A 20526-nucleotide genomic window follows, 5' to 3' on the forward strand; every position below is an offset into this window, starting at 1 on the left:
ATCCTGCTCCTTCTGATTTTTGTGTTATATAGTGCCAATTATACGCCTTCCTACAACGTGAGGTAGATGTACTAAATATTATTCAATGGCACATAAAGACAGAGAATCAGTTTACTAAATGTAGGTGGCCGATGTACCCTTTTATTTTTTCCTCAGGGAACTCTTTGAGTTTTCTTTCAATTTCCATGAGTAAAATTTATTTTAGTAAGAAAAATCTGCCTGTTATTTTAAGAAATAATTGAACTAATTTTAATAATAGAGCATACATGTACCTGTGCCTGTCCCTGACCTCATTTATACATGTATATGAAATGCACTTATATACGCAAAATGAATGATCCTTAAGTGTAAAGCATTTGATAAACACTGAAAAAGTTACATACCTGATATAGGGAATATTAGACCGGCGCAATGACACCTTTGTAAGAGCTTCATAAGGCAAAATTGATATGGAGGAATTTTTCGCAATTATTTTCTTTCTCCTGTGGGTATTGGAATGTCAATCGCTCATATTAAATGATAGCTGTGTGTTGGACACACTTTATGAATGCAAATTATTATATAGTTTCTCCTTTGGATTTCAAGGCAGACCATACTCCTGGATTATTTCAATCCACGCATAAACCCGCCATGTGTTTGTATTAAACATCTTACACTGAATTCAACTCACACTTTGAAGGGGATACATTTTTTTTTAAAATTACAGTTTATTTCAAATGATGAAGACAATAAACAAAGAGATATTGTTTTGAGTATTCTATTGTATTTTGGAATACTTTGTAAATTCTGGTGGAGGTACGGCATGTAACAAATAAAAAAGAAAAAAATATAATCATATTGTTATTTGTATTTGAATTTAAGGTAATTCAATTCACAAAAAGTCATTTTGAGATTAGATATTGTTTTTATTTCGTTAGTGATCTTTTTTATTTTCAAGTAAACAGAACAGAAACTCGACAGTTAACCTTGAATAGACCTCTACAACTTCATTAAATAAGGATTTGTCACATACTGCTCAAAGTTCAAGATCATGTTTAACGGTTCTATCGATCCCGTGCATTTCGTAACACTACCTTTGGTTAACCCCTTGTATTTGCAGATCGACCGATAATATTTTGTAATGTATTTCATATTAAACATTGGCATTATATCAGATTACTTCACTGGACACCCAAAATGTTCACTGAACATCTTTTTGGGAGTTGCTTTTAATCAACTCTCTTATGCAGTTACTCAGACAAACCGAAAATGAAACAGTGTTTGGACCTCAGCACAAGTCATTGCTGCTGACAACTTGAATACTTAGTTCTTGAAAATAATTGATAAATTCGATGTAATGTATACTAAAGCATTGTTTTTCATGGAAACTTATTTATAAATACATTGAAGCATTGTTTTTCAAGGAAACTTATTTATAAATACATTGAAAATCGTCAGATTTTAAATTGTACGAACAATTTAAATATGTTTTGTAGTCGTATGTATTCCTACGCCAGATCTAGAGTTCAATATAGTCTCGTTGAACTCGACGCTCGGCTGTCTTCGTAAATTCTTGTCGGAGAATTATGGTGTCAGCCGAGCGTTTGGTTGAACGAGACTAGAGTTCAATATTGCTTGGATCCATACAATTTTCGAGAAATATTTGTATTACTGATACATAGTTTGATTGAATTTATTTTATCTTTAAATATTATTGAACATGATTCGTATGGGGGTTTCTCGACATTCTTGTCGAACAAGTCAAAAAATTTATATCATAAAAATGTGCGTAATTCAAATTAAAAACTACATGTACTTGTCATGCAAAATAACATATATATCATTGATTTTAAAATAAATAAACATCGACAAAATCAACTCCCGTCAGTTCTTCAGTACTTTGATTTATGTTGCGTTGACATTAAAATGCTACAGGAAAACCCAACAAGCATGCTACTCATTAAAATTCGCTGTGAGAAAGTTTGAACGAGCCTCGGTACTTGATATTCCTATGTACTATGTACAATAATGCGCCTAAATGTTAAACCGAATACATCATGTATGTGAAAGAAGCCCCTCCATCGACGGTCAGTTTCTGGGTTCCGCCCTGACCCTGTACGGACGTGCGTATCTGATCTGACCCGTCACTCCGTCAAAGGACAATTCGTCATCAGGAGACGCCTTGCAGAATTTGAATTTTTGAATCAAATTTGCAAATAATATAAACATTTCAGCTTTTGCTAATGTTTCTCCGGGACAAATTCGTGGACCTAGAAGAAACAATTATGTTAATACATACAATATTTATTAAACAGACACACAAGTAAACACGGAAAAGTAATTAAATAATATTATACATTGTTTGTCTATGTTTTACCTTACCTATTGAGAAAGGAATAATCATTTCCTTTTTATTCACATTTCCGGAGTTTTCACCCAGAAATCTCTCAGGTTGGAATTTTTCAGGGTTTGGGTAAAGTTTTGGATCCAAATGGACGGATGCAAAAAATGCTGTTACCATGGTATTTTTTGGAATCCGATAGCCAGCAATTGATATATCCTCTGCCGATACATGGGGTAAGGACATTGCTTTTGGAAACAATAACAAAAAGAAATCAATCATGGCTTATATTTAATTGGTTTTCTCTAACAAGAGGCCCATGGCCCAGATCGCTCACCTGAGCAACATTATGCATGATAAAATCAGCTTAATGGAGTCAATACAAAATATGTGAACAATGTTGTATAATACATATAGATCCTGTTTAAAAAATCCGTCCTTCCTCCCGGGTATTCTTATGTTTATATTATAGTGATGTCAACGGGTATTCGAGTACTCCACTATCGCTCGGTTACGACGATCATCGACTAAAATTTCCTAGTCGAATTCCTCGTAGAATTATAATTTACAAATTCCAAAAAATAATAGCTCTGGTAGAGCAATGGAAACGACGAATTCTTACTCCCATTGGTAGAATTACTGTTATTAAAAGTTTGCTCATACCGAAACTAAATCATTTATTCATTTCACTACCAAATCCAAAGAAACCTTAATATTTTTTTTTTAATTTCTGTGGAAATCTAAGATTGATAAAGTTAAGAGGTCAGTCATTACACAGGACTATTCATCAGGAGGTTTGAAAATGGTTGATATTAACAGTTTTATAATATCTCTCAAGTGTTCATGGACAAAATCACACAAACCTTGGATGGATTTTTTATTTACCATTTATGGAAATGAGTTTTTACAGAATTTGTTTGATTTTGGTGATAGTTTTGTAATTGAATGTTTACACAAGGTAAACAATGATTTTTGGAAAGATGTGTTAAATTCATGGTTATGTTTTATTATTACCAATATTGATCACCCAAGGGCAAAAAATAATCTTTTAAATTCTCCGGTGTGGTACAATTCAAAAATACTCATAGCAAACAAATATGTTTTCATAAAAACCTGGTACAAGAATGGTGTAAAGGTCATACAAGATTTTTATGATGAAAATTGTAATTTTTTAAGTTATGAAGAATTTAAATGTAAATACAATCTCAAGAATATATGTATAATGCAATACAACAGTGTTAAATCAGCAATTTTTAAGTTTTTTAAAATGTCTAACATTGACAGGATTTCTGTTCAAAGAAATCCTAATCCATGTATACCATTTTATTTTCCAAACAATCATACTCCATGAAAAGTGTACAAAAATTATTTACAATGTTTTGAATGAAAATGTGGTTGTTCCAATTGCTGTAACCAGATGGAAAACAGATCTAACAGATTATAATGTTGAAGATCTTACTGTATATGATATTTTTCAGATTTGTTTTTAAACTACCAAAGATTCTTCTGTACAATGGCTTCAATTTAGAATTATACACAACATTCTTCCAGTTGGATACTACCTTTAAAAAATCAATATTAAAAATACCGACACATGTGGGTTTTGTAAAACAATGTGGAAACAATAATACATGTTTTTATTTCCTGTGAGAAAATACATACCCTGTGGAGTGAACTTAGTTGATACATTTATAGAAAGACCTCTGAAAGAATTGGATTTAATATGTCTAATATTATACTTGGCCAACTTTCATTGTCATTTCATAACAAAGTAATTAATTTTATAATTCTGTATATGAAACAATATATTTTTTGTTATCTTATGTCAAATAAGACTCCATGTTTGATTGGTTTCCTTTGTCACTTAAAACTAAAATACAATATTGAAAGATATGCTGCAATACAAACTGGTAAACTACAATATTTTGAAAACTTATGAGATAGTTGGAAAGATATCTTGGCTGCTGATATCTGATTTATTTTTATTACACTGTATCATGAATATTTTTTTTCTATACTAAATTTTTTTCCATGTAAGCAAGTAACGTTAACCACAAAATAATAAATTTCAGTGTTTATTCATAAGTGTGTAAGTGTGTGTATGTGTATGATTGAATGTCTGTTTTGCATGTCTGTTTCTTTGAAAAAGAAATAAATTATAAAAAAAAATTCCTAGTCGATGACTCGTTATAAACTGAAAGTAAAGAAGAAACAATTTCATTTTTTAACGCAGTTCTATTGATATGATATTGGGCTCGGATATTGAGATAAAAGTTTTCAATTTAATTTTTATCAAGTTTGAGTACATATTATTTTTTAACCTTAAGATTTTGTGCATGTGGCAGTCGTCACAGTAGCATTGTTTTCTTTGAAAAAAAAAACCCCACGCAATTTCAAAATCAAGGAGTACTCGATTATTGCTCGATTAAAGCCCTGATTAATCGACTAAAGTATCCGAATGAAGTTGACGTCCCTTGTTCTTAATCAAGTCCTGTTTCTGACAGGATAATTTTATAGTCATATCACATGTTGAGCATTGCAGTTCTCAAAAAGATCTAATACAATTGTTTATTTATGGGATATAAACCTAATTCAAACTCTGACCCCTTGTGAGGCAAAAGAATCGTCCAGGGCCAAAGTCAAAACAATATTAAAGACTCAAGATGCTGTCAAAACAATTTTAAAGAATCAACAATATGTCAAATGGTTTCCTATGTTAAATTGGATTCCCAATGTGGCCCCATCCCAGCCCGCAAGATTTTGCTTTAAACGCATTTCAATCTACATTATCTGAAGTTGCTTTCACTAAAGTTACAACTTTTTCTAGGCAAATGGTTTTTAGAGGAATATTTTTAAAGATTTTTGTCTATATATTCCAATTAATTTTTTGCCCCCCCCCCCCTCGTTGGGACCCCGTCCTACCCAAGAGGATCATGATTTGAACAGACTTGAATATAACCTACTTGATGATGCTCAAGTTTAAGCTATTCTGGCCTATCGGTTTTTGAGAAGTTTTTAAAAGATTTTCTCTATGTCTTCCTATGTAAAAATGCGACACCCATTGTGACCCAACCCTAATCCAAGGGTCATGATTTTCACAATTTTGAGTCTACACTACCTCTCGATGCTTCTACACAGGTTTCAGCTTAAGATTTTTAAATATTTACCTATGTAAAAGCTCGACCCCTCTATTGTGGCCCCACCGTACCCTCAGGGATCATGATTATCACAAGTTTGAGTCTACACTACATGATGATGCTTCCACACAAGTTTCAGCTTTACTTGCTGAGAAGATTTTTAATGATTTACTTTATCTATTCCTTTGTAAAAATTCGGACCCAAACATTATGGCCCTACCCTACTTTCAGGGATCATGGTTTTGATAACTTGAGTCTAAACTAGTTGGGGATGATTCCACACAAGTTTCAGCTTTCCTGGCTAATTGGTTTCTGAGAAAAAACATTTTTAATTAATGATTTACTCTATATTTTCAGCTTTCCTGGCCAAATGCTTTTTGAGAAGAAGATTTATATAAAATTCTTAATAATTTTCAATTATTTCCCTTTGAAAAAGAGTGCGGTCCTTAATTTTTTCCAACTTTGAAACCTCTTTGCCTAAGGGTGCCGTGTGTCAAGTTTGGTTGAAATTGGTCATTGGTTCTGGAAAATTTACGGACAGACGGACAACAGACAAAATGTGATTAGAAAAGTATAGTTCACGTTAATAGAACCATTTTGACCATATTCATCAAAACTTAAAACATTAATAAATATATTGTGATTACTGTTGTATACCCTAGACACTAAGGGTCTGCCTACATGTTTATGTGCTACACCCGGGGACCATGTGATTGACTATATGTATATGTGTTTGTCCCTCGGACTAGCCACAATATTACATGTGCATTTACTTTATATATCTCCATCTTTTACTAAGATAACTTATATTTTACCAGTTTTTCCTATTTTTATACACAAATGTTTTTTATGTGTGCACATGTATTAGACGCAAATATTGTGAGTCCTAATTATGCATCACTATAGATTATCGACGTACATGTATCTCTGCATACATATTACATAAACAATAAGGAATTATCTACCTAAAGAAACATATTATTTTTATGTATATATTGATATATTTAAACATGTATTAATATACATGTTTTTAAGACAACCAGTTAGAGACTTTTAAACGTCCACTCAATGAAAGCATATATATTTATATGCAGAATTGATATAAAAATTAAGGAACTATACAATATGTCTGTACGCTAATTATTGAAGTTTTTGTATATTTTGTTTGCTCTTATAAATAAAAGATTGATAAAATATATTCAATAGAAATAGATTTACATGTAATACAAATAAAAAAAATAGAAAAAAGGTATTGATAAAAAAAAATTATAATGGCTAGTTTGAACATGTTTGGGAATAAATGAAATAAATTGCGGGACGCTCATTTCTATCTCTAAAAAAATAAAAAAAGAACCGTTTTAACAAGAATTTGAACTTTGGAAATTGTGTCAAACAGCGTCCTGCCTAACTTGTTTTGACGCAGTCTTGTTGAATTGGTTACAACATTCGCAACAACATAAAATCTATCTTTAGGAACCATCATAAGTGTAGAGTATTCTAACATTTGTTTCAACATAAAATCTATCTTACGGAACCATCATAAGTGTAGAATGTTCTAACATTCGTTACAACATGAATCTATCTATCTTTAGAGACCCTCATAATTAAAGAATGAGAACTTGATAGATAAATATCCTTACTGATATTGGAAACTCTTTGCACTTCCAGGAGTGTTGCCTCCACAAATGGTAAAGTATTCCTGTCGGAGTAGTAGATGCTTCTGTTTAGTCCTACAACCTTAAATAAAAAGGTACCATATGAAGTACAAGAATACGAAAATGATGCAATGAGAGAGAGAGAGAGACAGAGAGAGAGAGAGAGAGAGAGAGAGAGAGAGAGAGAGAGAGAGAGAGAGAGAGAGAGAGAGAGAGAGAGTTGATTCAGAAGGACATTGTTGGTAAGACTCTTGTAGAAAGGCATATAGAAGGGCAACGTTAAACAAATGAATGATATGGCGATAAAAAAAACTTACTTTCTCTATTTCTTCATAACATCTTTCTTGTACTTTCGGGTAGCCCATCATGTACAGGATCGTCCATTCCAATTGAGTGGCGGTCGTGTCGGTTCCGGCTATAAACAGCTCCAGCACCATAAGATACATACGTAATACTAGAAACGAGAAAGACGAGTACTAGATTTTTCCGATTTGGAGTCCTGACAGTCTAATGAATCTCTGGCAAATATTTTTAACAAAAGTCCCTATCATTTTCCTAAAAATTAAGATTTTACACAATAATCATATAATCAATCCTACAGTTAAAGGCATTTTCTCGAAAATACATCTTTTATTTCAATCCTGCATAAGTCTTTCATTTTCCTACACTTTTGGTTTGAATCCTCCTCAGGAGGGATAGTTGTCAGGAACTGGTCAACCAGATCTCTGATGTTGTTTCTGTTGAACGTTTTCTCATGCTCTTCAATCTGATACTTTAAATAACTGGATGCATCGCCCTGAGCCCTTAGTCTATCTTCCTCGCCAGTTCCCTGGAAAAAGAAAAGAAGACCACATTTTTCATTTTACTTAAAGATATATACTGCAGAATTGTAGAACCTTATTAAAATATATAGCGTGTTTCCGTTTGTAAAAATATAAAATCTGTAGTAATCTTTAATTTTGCAACATTTTATATAAATTGATAAAAGCCAAAAGCGAATTACAAATTGTCCATTATTAAAAAAACCAATCAAGATTAGGAAATTTTATATAAATGAGAAAATTACATATGCTGAACTAATTCTCAAGATTTTTTTTAAAATCCCAAAATTAACTGTTAGATAAAGAAGACTGTCTGTAAGGAAAAATACTAAGGATTCCTTTCAGATTTAGAAATATTTAGAGGCTAGAGGCTGATTAATTACTGTAAACGTATCATATTTGGCGTGTACGATATTTGGCGGAAATTAGTTTTTTTTAACAAGTTGGCGTAGATTTGAATTAGCGTATTACTGAATGTGACTATTCTTATACATATATGCATGGCATTTAGCGATATTCTCAATTTAGCAGAAGCCGCATTTCGCGAAAAGCGCTAAATAGAATACACAGCCTAATGTAGTACGTTTACAGTATCAGACTAAAATGCAAATTCCACATACGATAAAGTTTTGTACAAATTTTGGCAATAGATGAAAGCCTAGGTTAGGTGCTTTGAAGATCGTTTCAGAAGCCTTAATAGTGTTCAAAAACCGCTCGTCATCATGATTACATCTGTTGTAAAGAAAGATTAAAATTTTGAAAACTTTGCTGCTGTTAATGTTAAATAATTTTCCACGAAATCCACAAATTTCCAACAATTAGATATCACCTATATCCGAACAAAACATAGTGCACGATGTTACTGGCGGACATGCCCAAAAGGTCCCGTATGTTGTCGATCGGTTTACCGTTGGAAAGGGCGATATCGGCACACAGAACACTCGCTTCATCTGCAATGACCTCTTCCATTATCTTTTTGCCCATACCAATATCTCTCATTGTTTGCATCGCAAACCGACGGTTTCTTTTCCACGCTTCACCACTTGTGAAAAGTACTCCAGGGGCTACATTAAAATATTTTAGTAAACATTACGTTGGGTTGTATCTTTCAATTAAGACATAAACAGCAATTTAAAAAGTTCACTTGGATATGAAGTTGGTTGGTCATGTGATCAAATCCTATAAAGCCTTCATTTACCATCCAACTTCATATCCCGGTTAACTTTTTAATATTGCTGTTTATTACTTAAATTTACGTTTGGAAAAGACAAATCTTTCCGAGCTGTTAAAATTACCGAGATTTTATGTTTACAATAGTCCAAGCTACAAGCCATGAGCGCGTGTTGTGATCATTGTGACATCACGAACAAGTTTATACAGAATTGAACGTTGTTGCTATCCCATAGGTTTATTTAAGGACACATATTTGCAAATGTAAATATTTCAAATGGAACAACATTACATACACCATCATCAACAACATTTTTTTTTCACAATAAGCTTAAAGAATTAAGAAACATCAACTGCCTTTATTGAAATTGTGCAATACAACATTGCACTTGAATATGATAAATTTATTACAGATAACATTACCTGCCTCTTCATACCCGGGTCCAGGGTGAAATAACCCCTCTGGGCGGTCGCTCAATACAGAACCCTGTCTCACAAAAGCGTCACAAATAGTATCATATCCGCATATTGTGATGAACATACGATTCCCAAAAAACAGTCGAAATATGTCGCCATACGTTTTATTTAAACGCAAATACTCTTCGTGGTGTCTTGTGCCCATGCGAAGAAAAAATATCAAGTTTCCAACAAATGGCAGAGCCAGGGGACCGGGTATGTCGGTACGTGGGGTGGAAATTACACAGAGGGCGATTAGAAACAACAACGTTATGACCAGAAAAGTAGTAAGGTCTATATGTTTGGCAAGTGAAGCTCCCGTAGTCCAAAGTGAAAACAGCATTTTCAAAAATTTCAAAACCTTCTGAATAAATCTCGCTCCTTTCTGATCTGTATGTGTTTTATGATATAATGCCCTACTCCTCCTATGTAAACGTAAGCGAGGTAGATGCACCCTATATTTTTTGACCCACCATGCATGTTACGCAACCTTGTAATGATAAAAGGGGTACCTAGTTAACGCATAAAAGGTTAAAAATAACAGGGGTTATCTTTTCTACATGAAGTAATGGTGATATACTTCTGCTAACACTTATCATATAAGACTCTTTAGACAATAGTATTACGATGCATTGTCAACCTTATGTTTCATTTTCAGATTATCTGTCGACTTATCATACATTAACGTGTACATAGTCATGCTTTTGTGATCAAGTAATTACTATATTGTCAACGTAATAACATGACTTTCTTGCAATTCGTCATACTAATCGGTGAGTCGAATTGTAAGATAATTTTAATCATCGAGTTTTCAGGTCATCATGCCGTCTAGTCAGCAGACGATGCCACTTTATATTGCTGCAACCTTTGTAACATTTGGTTTTCTAAGATCTGAAAACAAATCTGCAAGCAAATCTCAAATGTCGACATCGCTTTCTAGTTAGCCGTTATAATAATTTAATAAGAAGGCGACATACAAATACATACAAGTCACGACTCTTAAATAAATAAGTCTACCTGACAGAAGGTTCACGTATACTTTTTAAAGAGGCTGAATGGCCAACGAATTAACCATTAAATCATTCTAAAAGTGTTTACATTATGTAACTATGAACTATAATTCAGTAAACTGATTAATATGTTTTACCTTTTAAATTAGGTATGTTCTTATTTTTATTACAAATCCCTTGTTAAGGATATCAATACAGTCTAAATATGGCCCATTGAATCCTCTTAAATATCCGTACCTGTCAGATACTATAATATTTATAATGGATGAGATTTAGGGACAATTACCATACTTTAATAACAAGTTTTAGCTGTAAATGATTACTTTGTTTAAAAATCTGTAAACAGCTTAATGACATACAAAACGATTCTGCCTATTTAATGGTGATGACGTAAAGGTCAATACTTTTTTCCAAAGTATTATAATATTTTATTGTTCTTAATTTGCAAATGGATATTGAAATATTTCAATTGTTTGGAAGATATTTATTGTTGCAAGAGATACAGCAGACACTAGTTATATAAAGGTATATCATGTATGTGGAATTAAAATGCTCTTTATGAATTGCTTTTTGATTACACTCCTTTTACACTCCTTTTTAACATAATATTTTTTATGTTTTAAAAAATCTTACTTACAATATTTAATGATTTTGTTTATTGTCTTGATATACATACTTCAACATTAGATCATACAGAAACTTTTATAAAATGATATATAATTAATCAAGCCCTTGAGCAAAGAAAAAAAGACCTTTTCTAATGTGAATGCATCTAAATCGTCAAAGTTCGACAACTCTCATTCTTTTGTATATGAGGTAGGGAATCATAATACAACTATTGGTTCTAACAAATGAAAAAAAATGCCATTTCATATCTGTAAATGAAATAAATGAAGTATTCTTGCTGTTTCACTTTATCAGGGTAGAATCATATTAAAAAAAATTTAAATCAATATACTCGAATAAAAACATGTTTAGTTTTATAATATAAAAAACAAAAAGTACAATTAATATCTTTCACACAGTTTAATGCTTCGAAACTAAGAAAAAAGCGAACAAACAATAAGATAATTAAAAGTGTTTCGTGAAAATCACGCTAAATGTAAATAGAAAATATTGTGAAAATGCATAATATTATGTTAATTTACATCAAAAAGCAAACATTATTAAAAAAGTTTTCTCTGATACATATCGTTCGTCTACAAACTACTAAAAACTATTATTTCATACATATAATTTTTCTACAGTCTATTTAAACAGTAACATTTTATTTATCATTTGCCTACAATCTATATTAATGGTAATATTACATAATTTTCCACAATCTATAAACATCATTCAATATTCACATCCAAATTTTTTTTCTATCAAAGATATGAAAATTGGAATAACAAATTGGTTTGAATTATTGTTCTCATTGTCAGATGCAGAAGTTCTTTATCACACATTGGTTTCTTCTCTGACCAACAATAAAACCAAAACATAAGGTAAAAAAGACAAAATATCCATTGTTTGAAATTAACAGTTCACACTGGCATTGTTCACAACATCTTATGTATAGATATCAAGTTTTGACTTGATGATGGCGTCACATTTTGGGCAATGACGAAGGACACGTGACTTACAGTCACAACAACAGCCATGAAGACAGGGGAGATACAGCTCGGAAATCACATCCCGTAAGCACTTACAGCACGCACAACCGATGCCATCTTAAAAAAAATAAGAGTTATTTAAATGTTGAACATTCTCTTTGATTACAGAATAGGAAAGAGATAAAATGGCATTCTATTGCCAGGTAATCATTTTACATTCATGATTAATTTTAATATTATTCTTTTTAAATGTTCTAAACTGGAATTTTTCATGATGTAAACAAACATATATGTAAATAAATTCTTCCTTTCATGGAATGACAATATTCTGTGTCAAAGTCATTTATATTAGCTGGTATATTTCATTCATCATTCTTACTATTACTTTTTATAAATTTAAAATATAAACCTTCTTCAGTGCTTTCTTCATCCTTGTCGTCTTCATAGAAGTAGCTCATAATATGTGTTTGGGTTATGCATCGAAAATCTGCAAACAAAAAGAAACAAACATGTATGTACAATACTTGTGAGACAAAATTACAATATCTCACTCACCTAGGCTATCCGATGATATTTCCCGGTAGGCATTGACGATGTCTGGTGTGTGGAATCCAAACTGGTTGACTTCCTGTACAGCGGGGAGACTTGATACATCAGTGTCAGACATACTGTTGGGCTGAGATGATGTTTCACTACTTTCGGATTCCTAAAATTGTATTTTTGGAATCAAAGTACATTTTGTAAATTAGACATTCCTCTCCAGGCCTTTATAAAAATTAAACATACTATAAATATTAACATATATCCTATCGTTACATGGTTGAACATAAATATAATCGCCATTCCATGGACTCCTTATAGTTTTTTTTTACATTCTAGAATTGTGGAATACACTGTTATAAGTAATATTTTTAAGTTAACAGGTTTGTATTTTTTTTAAACATTAAAAAAGCAAACCTCTTGGGTCAGATGGAACTTGCAGTCTGGCTTGTGAACAGTATTGGAACTCTGTCTGCTGTCTTTTACATTCCACACCTCTTCACAATGCGCGCATTTCACTGCTACAGAGCTCCTTATATAATAAAACCCATTCGCCGCTAGGATGTCTGATGGCTGAGGAATGGACACTCCCTGGAACGTTGCAAGCCGGTCCTTATATACCCGCGGGACTCCTGTGCATTTCTTTACTCCTTTACTGAGTTGAGGCTTTACAGGACTTACGTGTAAATGTGGTTTTATGCCAGACAGGCGCAAAGCTCCATTAACAGAATCTTTGCATGGTTTAGAGCTCATTTGAGATCTTTCAGAACTATCTTCAGTTGACACAACCGTGTGGTTCACAGATGTGTTTCTGTTTCGGGTTGAGCATTGTGGTCCAACTGGCGTTGTTGATGTTCGAGTTGTACAAGACTTTAATCTTCCATTCTTTTCTATGTCATGTGATATTTTGGATTCTGTAAATTTTCTTCTTGCATAATTGGTGGATTGTGTAGAATCAGCGCAACCTTGAATTTCTACAGCAGTTTCAAGATTACTATTATTTTGTTCTTCATTTTGACGCTGTGTTTGTCTACTTCCATTACTACTGTAAAATTGCTTAGTAGAAAGATAACACTTGTGGTGGGTTCGGATGCTACATTTATTCTAACTAAACTTTCACACAGATTAATGCTTTCCCATGCATTCTAACATTTATAATGTAAACAATTGTTGGTCTCACATAAACACACAGCAAGCGCTAATGGCTAGCTGGCTGAAGAATTAAGATAAACTGTTTCTAATGGACATTACATCCCTCCTTTCCTTTGAATTTTAATTGTGTTCATTTATTGTTTGTTTATGAAAGTCACTTATGAAATTATCACTGATATTAACATTGTCCAAATTATATAGAAACGTTCCTTTTGTTTATAAGATGTTATCAGTCACTCACAACATTTATACATAACTAATTAATACAAGATTGATTATAAAACAGAACTACACGGAACAAGCCAGAGGATTATTATGCCTCTCAACACGACTTGTTATGTTTTACTTAGAAACATAATCATCTAGATATTTTGGACGATTTGTTTTCTGCCTTAAATTATAGCGCGGAGTCATTGGTATCGCATCTGGAGACTTCGTTGTTTCTGTGTTGGTTTCTGGGTTGTTTACATCTCCGTTGTCGCATTTATCAGACTGGTCAATAATAACTTCTGCTGGTTTTATTTCTTTGAATGCACTGTAGTTTCTTGTAACGGTTTTGTTTTCATTTGATGCTGTTATCATGGATCCCTTTTTCCCTATGACTTCCAATGGCTCAATTTCGTACGGAGTAGATAGTTTATTGCGTTTCTTTTGTTGAACAATAACTCTGTCTCCCTTTCTTAAAGACGAATGCTTCGCATTGTTTTTCTTGTCTGCATAATGTTTCATCTTTTGTTTCTGATTTTCATCCCGTCTCCGCATTTCCGTTTTTCTGAATTTCGTTGTTTTAGGGTTTTCCGGAAGACGAACTTTTATATTTCTTCCAAATAAAGCTTCCGCCGGTGGAACTTTTGTTGTAGAATGGGGCGTTGCTCGGTAATTTCTCAGAAATTGGAAAATATCTTGTTTCCAATTGCGGCTCTCTGCATGCGATGTTTTGACAACTTTTCCTATGGTCCGCATAAACCGTTCAACTTCTCCATTAGCTCTTGGCCATAATGGTGTAATTTTACGGTGCGTAAATCCCATATATTTCGTAAATTCGTTAAATTCATGGCTTCGAAATGGAGGTCCGTTGTCTGTCTTGACAATATTCGGAATTCCATGTGTAGAAAAAATCTTATCCAATTTCGTCATTGTTGATCTTGCTGAAGTTGAATATACAATTTCTATCTCCGGATATCTCGAATAGTCGTCAATTACCACTAGTAAGTATTCTCCGGATGGGAAAGGACCGCAAAAATCTACGCTTACTTCCAACCACGGTTTGTTTGGTAGCTTTGACATCCTCAACGGTTCTATCTTGTTGGCAGGAACAGATGATAGACATGGGATGCAAGATTTGCATAGGTTTTCTACCATTGAGTCGATTCCAGGGAACCAAATTTTTTCCCTTAGCAATTGTTTCGTTTTAACAATGCCTTGATGTCCTTCATGTGCTATGTCGACTATTTTCCTCTGTAGTGATGAAGGAATCACTAGTCTTGATCCTCTTAAAAGAATTTCCATCTCTTCATGTTTTCCAATACACAGCTCGTTCCTTAGTTTGTAAAACGACTGCATTGACATATTGTCAGATTTAGTTTTCCATTTTCCAGTCCTCAGATTTTGAATAACCATTTGTAGATTTGCATCATTTGCTGTGCTTTCCGCTACTTCCAATAAAGTAACAGTTTTTGGGACAGCATGTTGTGCAACAAAGTTGACAAATTCTTCCCCTATTTTTTCTTCTTTTGATCCATTCTCATCGGTTCGTATATCCGGGTGTCTGGACATATAGTCGGCTGGGTTGTCAACTCCTTTCTTATATTTGACATGAAAATCATATGCTTGCAAACGCAAACGCCATCTTTCAATCCTTGCAGGCGGTTTTGATTTCGGATTGTTGAATATACTTTCTAGCGGTTTATGGTCAGTAACCAATGTAAACCTGGATCCGTATATGTACAAGTGAAAATGTTCGCAGCTCCAAACGATGGCTAAAGCTTCTCTTTCTGTTTGTGAATAACGTTGTTCTACTTGGGTCAATGATCTGCTTGCATACGCAACAATTTTTCCTTCCTGGGAAAGGATAGCTCCAAGTCCAACTGGGCTTGCATCAACAACTACTTCCGTTGATTTGTTCTGGTCATAGTATGACATAACAGTATCACTTGTAAGTGAATTCTTTAGCTTTTCAAACGCCAACTGTTGTTTCGTTTCCCACTTCCACGCCATATTCTTCTGTGTGAGAATCCTTATCGGTTGCGTAATTGTTGAGTAATCTTGAATAAATCTAGATACATAATTTGTCATTCCAAGAAAACTTTTCACTTCACTTGTGTTTGTTGGACTTTTCGCTGACTTGATAGCTTGTATTTTAGCAGGATCAGCTGAAATGCCATCTGCGGAAAATACATAGCCAAAAAAAGATAGCTTTTGTTTGTTAAACTCACATTTTGGTCGGTTTAGTGTTATGTTGCGCTCCCGTAGCCGTTCCATGACTTTTCTTAAACGCGTATCATGTTGTTCTTGTGTTTCCCCATACACTATGATGTCGTCACTCATATTCTTTACCCCTTGTAAGCCTTGGAGTGATTCACTAACAGTCTCTTGAAAAATTTCAGCAGCTGATGAAATGCCAAAGTTGAGACGTTTATATCGGCGCAATCCTACGTGAGTTGTGAACGTCGTTATGTATCTTGATTGCTCTTCCAATTCAATTTGGTGATACCCTGCATTCATATCCAATTTTGAGAAGATTTTGGCTCCATTTAAATCATGAATTATGTCATCAACTGTAGGTGTGATATGTCTTGTTCTTTGAATTGCCTTATTAGGTAAACGCATATCCACGCACATCCTAATTTCATCTGGTTTTTTCGGTTTGGGTGCAACGACAATTGGTGAAACCCAAGGTGTAGGGCCTTCTACTTTCTCGATGATGTCAAGATCCTCAAGCCTTCTTAACTCTGCTTCTACTTTCTTTCGTAAATGGAAAGGTATCCGTCGGTGAGGCTGAACAGTAGGTTTGATGCTTTTATCGACGTGAATTTTCACTTTTACATCTTTTATTTTTCCAATTCCTTGAAACAAGTCAGCAAACTCTTCACATATTTCATTCACATCTGTTGACAAACGATTGATCACTGGTATGATACCAAGATCTACGGCACTTTGGTATCCTAGGAGTGTACCACAATTTCCTTCGACTACATAGAATTTTCCAACAGCTATTTTGGACTTTGTTTCAATGGTCGCAGTGAAATATCCAAACGTTTTTATGTCGTTTTTACAACCATATGCGAAAATTCTTGTACTTGATTTGCTCAGTTTAGGTTTTGGATGCAGTTTGGAAAATGTGACCTCGTCCAAAATATTAACACTGGAGCCTGTGTCAATCAACATGTGAAAGCGTTGCCCATTAAGCGTAATATTAAACTTTGGTTGTTTTGTTGTAGAGTTGTTCCTGACGCTGAATACGTATCCATCATCTTCATCACAGTCCTGGATTTGTTTAACATGTTTTTTCTTAAACTGGGGTTTTGATTTACAATAAGCAGCGAAATGATTTTCTCGTCCACAGTTACTACAGATTTGTTTGAATGCTGGACACTTTGTCTTGTGGGGGTAATGGCCGCCACAGTTATAACATTTAGAACTCTGTCTATATGTACCTTTTGTTCTCGGCTCTGGATTTCGCCTTGGTTTCCAATGATGAGTTCTTTGTCCTGATTCCTTTTGGTGTATTTTGTTTACACTGGAATTGTTATTTTCGATTCCCGATGCCTGCTTCTCCGCCAGTTCTAATGTTCTTGCCGTTTCTAATAGCTTGTTGAGTGTCATCTCCTCACTAAGTGCTTTTCTTCTTAATTTTGATGATGTGCAGCTCTGTATGATCTGAGACTTGATCTCACTATCATTGTCTGCAAATTCACATTTTGTAACGAGTTGTCTCAATCGGGTGTGGTATGTGTCCACCGTTTCCCCTTCCGATTGTTTCGTTTGTCGGAAAACGTACCGCTCGTATTCCTTGTTTACTTTTGGTTCAAAGTAATTTTTCAACGCATCTTTGGCTTGGTCATAATTCTCGTCATTCCCTGTATCGGCAAAAGTGTCGAAAATGTCATAGACTTCCTCGCCAGCGTAATGAAGGAGTAGCGCACGTTTCCTCTTGTTATCTGTGATTTTCATTCCAACGAATAAGTTTTCCAGTCTCTGTACCCATTTCCTCCATCGGGTACCTATTGCTCCCTCAGCATGGACAGGAAATTTAGGAAAAACCGGTAATCCAGATTCTGCCATTGTGTTTTCCTTCAAAGTTGAATAAAAATCCTCGTCGCCATTGTAAAATTGCTTAGTAGAAAGATAACACTTGTGGTGGGTTCGGATGCTACATTTATTCTAACTAAACTTTCACACAGATTAATGCTTTCCCATGCATTCTAACATTTATAATGTAAACAATTGTTGGTCTCACATAAACACACAGCAAGCGCTAATGGCTAGCTGGCTGAAGAATTAAGATAAACTGTTTCTAATGGACATTACAACTACTAGACTTTTTACGTAAACTTTCACATGAAGATGGGTTTTCATTATGCCCATTACTATCTGTATTTAACCTTTCTGAAAGATTCTGCCTGTAGTAATCTGTTGCACGAAGACTTCGTTCATGGACGACGTTTTGAGGCCGTATTATGTAATGGAAATGAGTTGGTGTGGGCCCTGATAAACACTGTCCACTTGGCACCAATATACTCCTATCTGCATGTATGGGGATATTCTGATTTCGTTCAACACAGTGATCAGGTATTTTTCCATCAGACCAATCAGGCCATTCAAATCCACAAAAGCAACATTTCACAATGTTTGTTTGACCAGTATGATAAAATCCATCCCTTGCCAAGCGTAATAAGCTTACCGATTGGTTGGCTTCCACATTAGAAAATGATTGGAGTCGGTACCACTCATATCTCAAATAATCAGTGTTAATTTGCCCATCTCCCATAATTCGTGTTCAGTTTAGGATCTGTAAAGTAATATATTGCTTAGTGGTAAGTTTGTTATGTGCCAACCTTGCTTACATACCGTTTTTACCAGTATTTTCTATCTAAAGGATACATACTTTGTGAAATTCATTTTCGATTTAACAACAACAGAAAACAAAATGGCGAACATGTAGTAGGGTATTAATAAGAAATTCATGTAGTGAAATAAATTTGTAAATAAAATATTTACAAATTCTAAGCACTGAAATAATTACATTACCTATTACATATTCTCTGTTCAGGCCAATTATCACAGAATACCAGTGTACACAATATTTTTCTATGGCAGATCGCCAGGCTTTCTCTGTCTCTACTGTTGGGACAGAGAACCAGTTTACTAAGTGTAGGTCACAGCTTATCCCGTCCTGAGTCGATTCGGCCCATTTTAAAGTATGTGGTTGCAATGACTAATACAGGTAAATGAAGTCTATCTTTCTTTACATAAAGGTCCATTTCGGAGATTCAATTTTTCCAAATTAAAAAACCCATAAATAAGTAAGTTCTTCACTATTTTATCACCATATTTGTAAACATTTGCCTCATTTTGTTAAATACAAATTAAAAGATATGCAGATGACACTTCACTAGCCCTTGATGGTTCACCCAAATCTCTTTTTGCATCTCTAGAAACCATAGATTTTTTTTCTAGTTTTTCTGGACTTAAAATAAATACATCTAAGACAAAGATTATTTGGATTGGATCAAAAAAATTTCAGATCAGGTTAACATCACACAAGATGGAAATTGGATTGGGGGTCAACAACATTTAACGCTTTAGGAATTCAGTTCTCGGTAGATCTTCATAATATTGTCGATATGAATTATAATTTACTAATTCCAAAAATTATAGCTATGGTCCAGCAATGGAAACGACGAGTTCTTACTCCCATTGGTAGAATTACTGTTATTAAAAGTTTGCTCATTCCAAAACTAAATCATTTATTCATATCACTATCAAATCCAAAGAAAGAAACAATTTCATACCTTAACAAAACTATTTTTGAATTTTTGTGGAAATCTAAGATTGATAAAGTTAAGAGGTCAGTCATTACTCAGGACTATTCGTCAGGAGGGTTGAAAATGGTTGACATTAACAATTTTATTACATCTCTTAAGTGTTCTTGGATTAAAAGGCTTACAAAAGCACACAAACATTGGATGGATTTTTTATTTTTTCATTTATGGAAATGTTTTTTTTACAGAAATTGTTTGATTTTGGTGATAGTTTTGTAATTGAATGCTTACACAAGTTAAACAATGATTTTTGGAAAGATGTGTTAAATTCATGGTTATGTTTTATTACTACCTATAAGAATCACCCAAAGGTAAAATATAATTTTTTAAATACTCCGGTGTGGTATAACTCGAATATACACATAGCAAATAAATATGTTTTTATTAAAGCCTGGTACAAGACCGGTGTAAAGGTTATACAAGATTTGTATGATGAAAATTGTAATTTTTTAGATATTGAGGAATTTAAATGTAAATACAGTCTCAAGGTTATATGTACAATGCAATATAATAGTGTTAAAACAGCAATTTTTAAGTTTTTCAAAATGTATAATATTGACAGGACTTCTGTTCAAAGAAATCCTAATCCATGTATACCATTTTTATTCCAAACAATTATACCCCAT

The 20526-nt window shown here is 33.6% G+C and overlaps 2 protein-coding genes across 2 annotated transcripts; both read right to left on the reverse strand.

Moving 5' to 3' along the window:
* Positions 1-1768: 1768 nt before the first annotated feature.
* On the reverse strand, positions 1769-9932 carry LOC128190028 (cytochrome P450 2B4-like). Its single transcript, XM_052861898.1, has 8 exons — positions 9527-9932; positions 8763-8997; positions 8554-8665; positions 7779-7941; positions 7430-7566; positions 7098-7194; positions 2362-2568; positions 1769-2249 (listed from the first exon to the last, which is right to left on the reverse strand). The coding sequence occupies exons 1-8, from the start codon at positions 9900-9902 to the stop codon at positions 2068-2070; spliced, it is 1509 nt and encodes a 502-aa protein (XP_052717858.1). The 5' UTR covers positions 9903-9932; the 3' UTR covers positions 1769-2067.
* Positions 9933-11249: 1317 nt separating this feature from the next.
* LOC128190136 (uncharacterized) lies at positions 11250-19225 on the reverse strand. Its single transcript, XM_052862053.1, has 7 exons — positions 19107-19225; positions 18390-18867; positions 14824-14833; positions 13122-13746; positions 12720-12870; positions 12574-12651; positions 11250-12281 (listed from the first exon to the last, which is right to left on the reverse strand). Exons 2-7 carry the CDS (start codon positions 18844-18846, stop codon positions 12121-12123), a joined length of 1482 nt encoding a protein of 493 aa, XP_052718013.1. The 5' UTR covers positions 18847-18867; positions 19107-19225; the 3' UTR covers positions 11250-12120.
* Between the last annotated feature and the right edge of the window lie 1301 nt (positions 19226-20526).

The sequence above is a fragment of the Crassostrea angulata genome, chromosome 6, assembly GCF_025612915.1.
Source record: "Crassostrea angulata isolate pt1a10 chromosome 6, ASM2561291v2, whole genome shotgun sequence".
Classification (NCBI taxonomy): domain Eukaryota; kingdom Metazoa; phylum Mollusca; class Bivalvia; order Ostreida; family Ostreidae; genus Magallana; species Magallana angulata.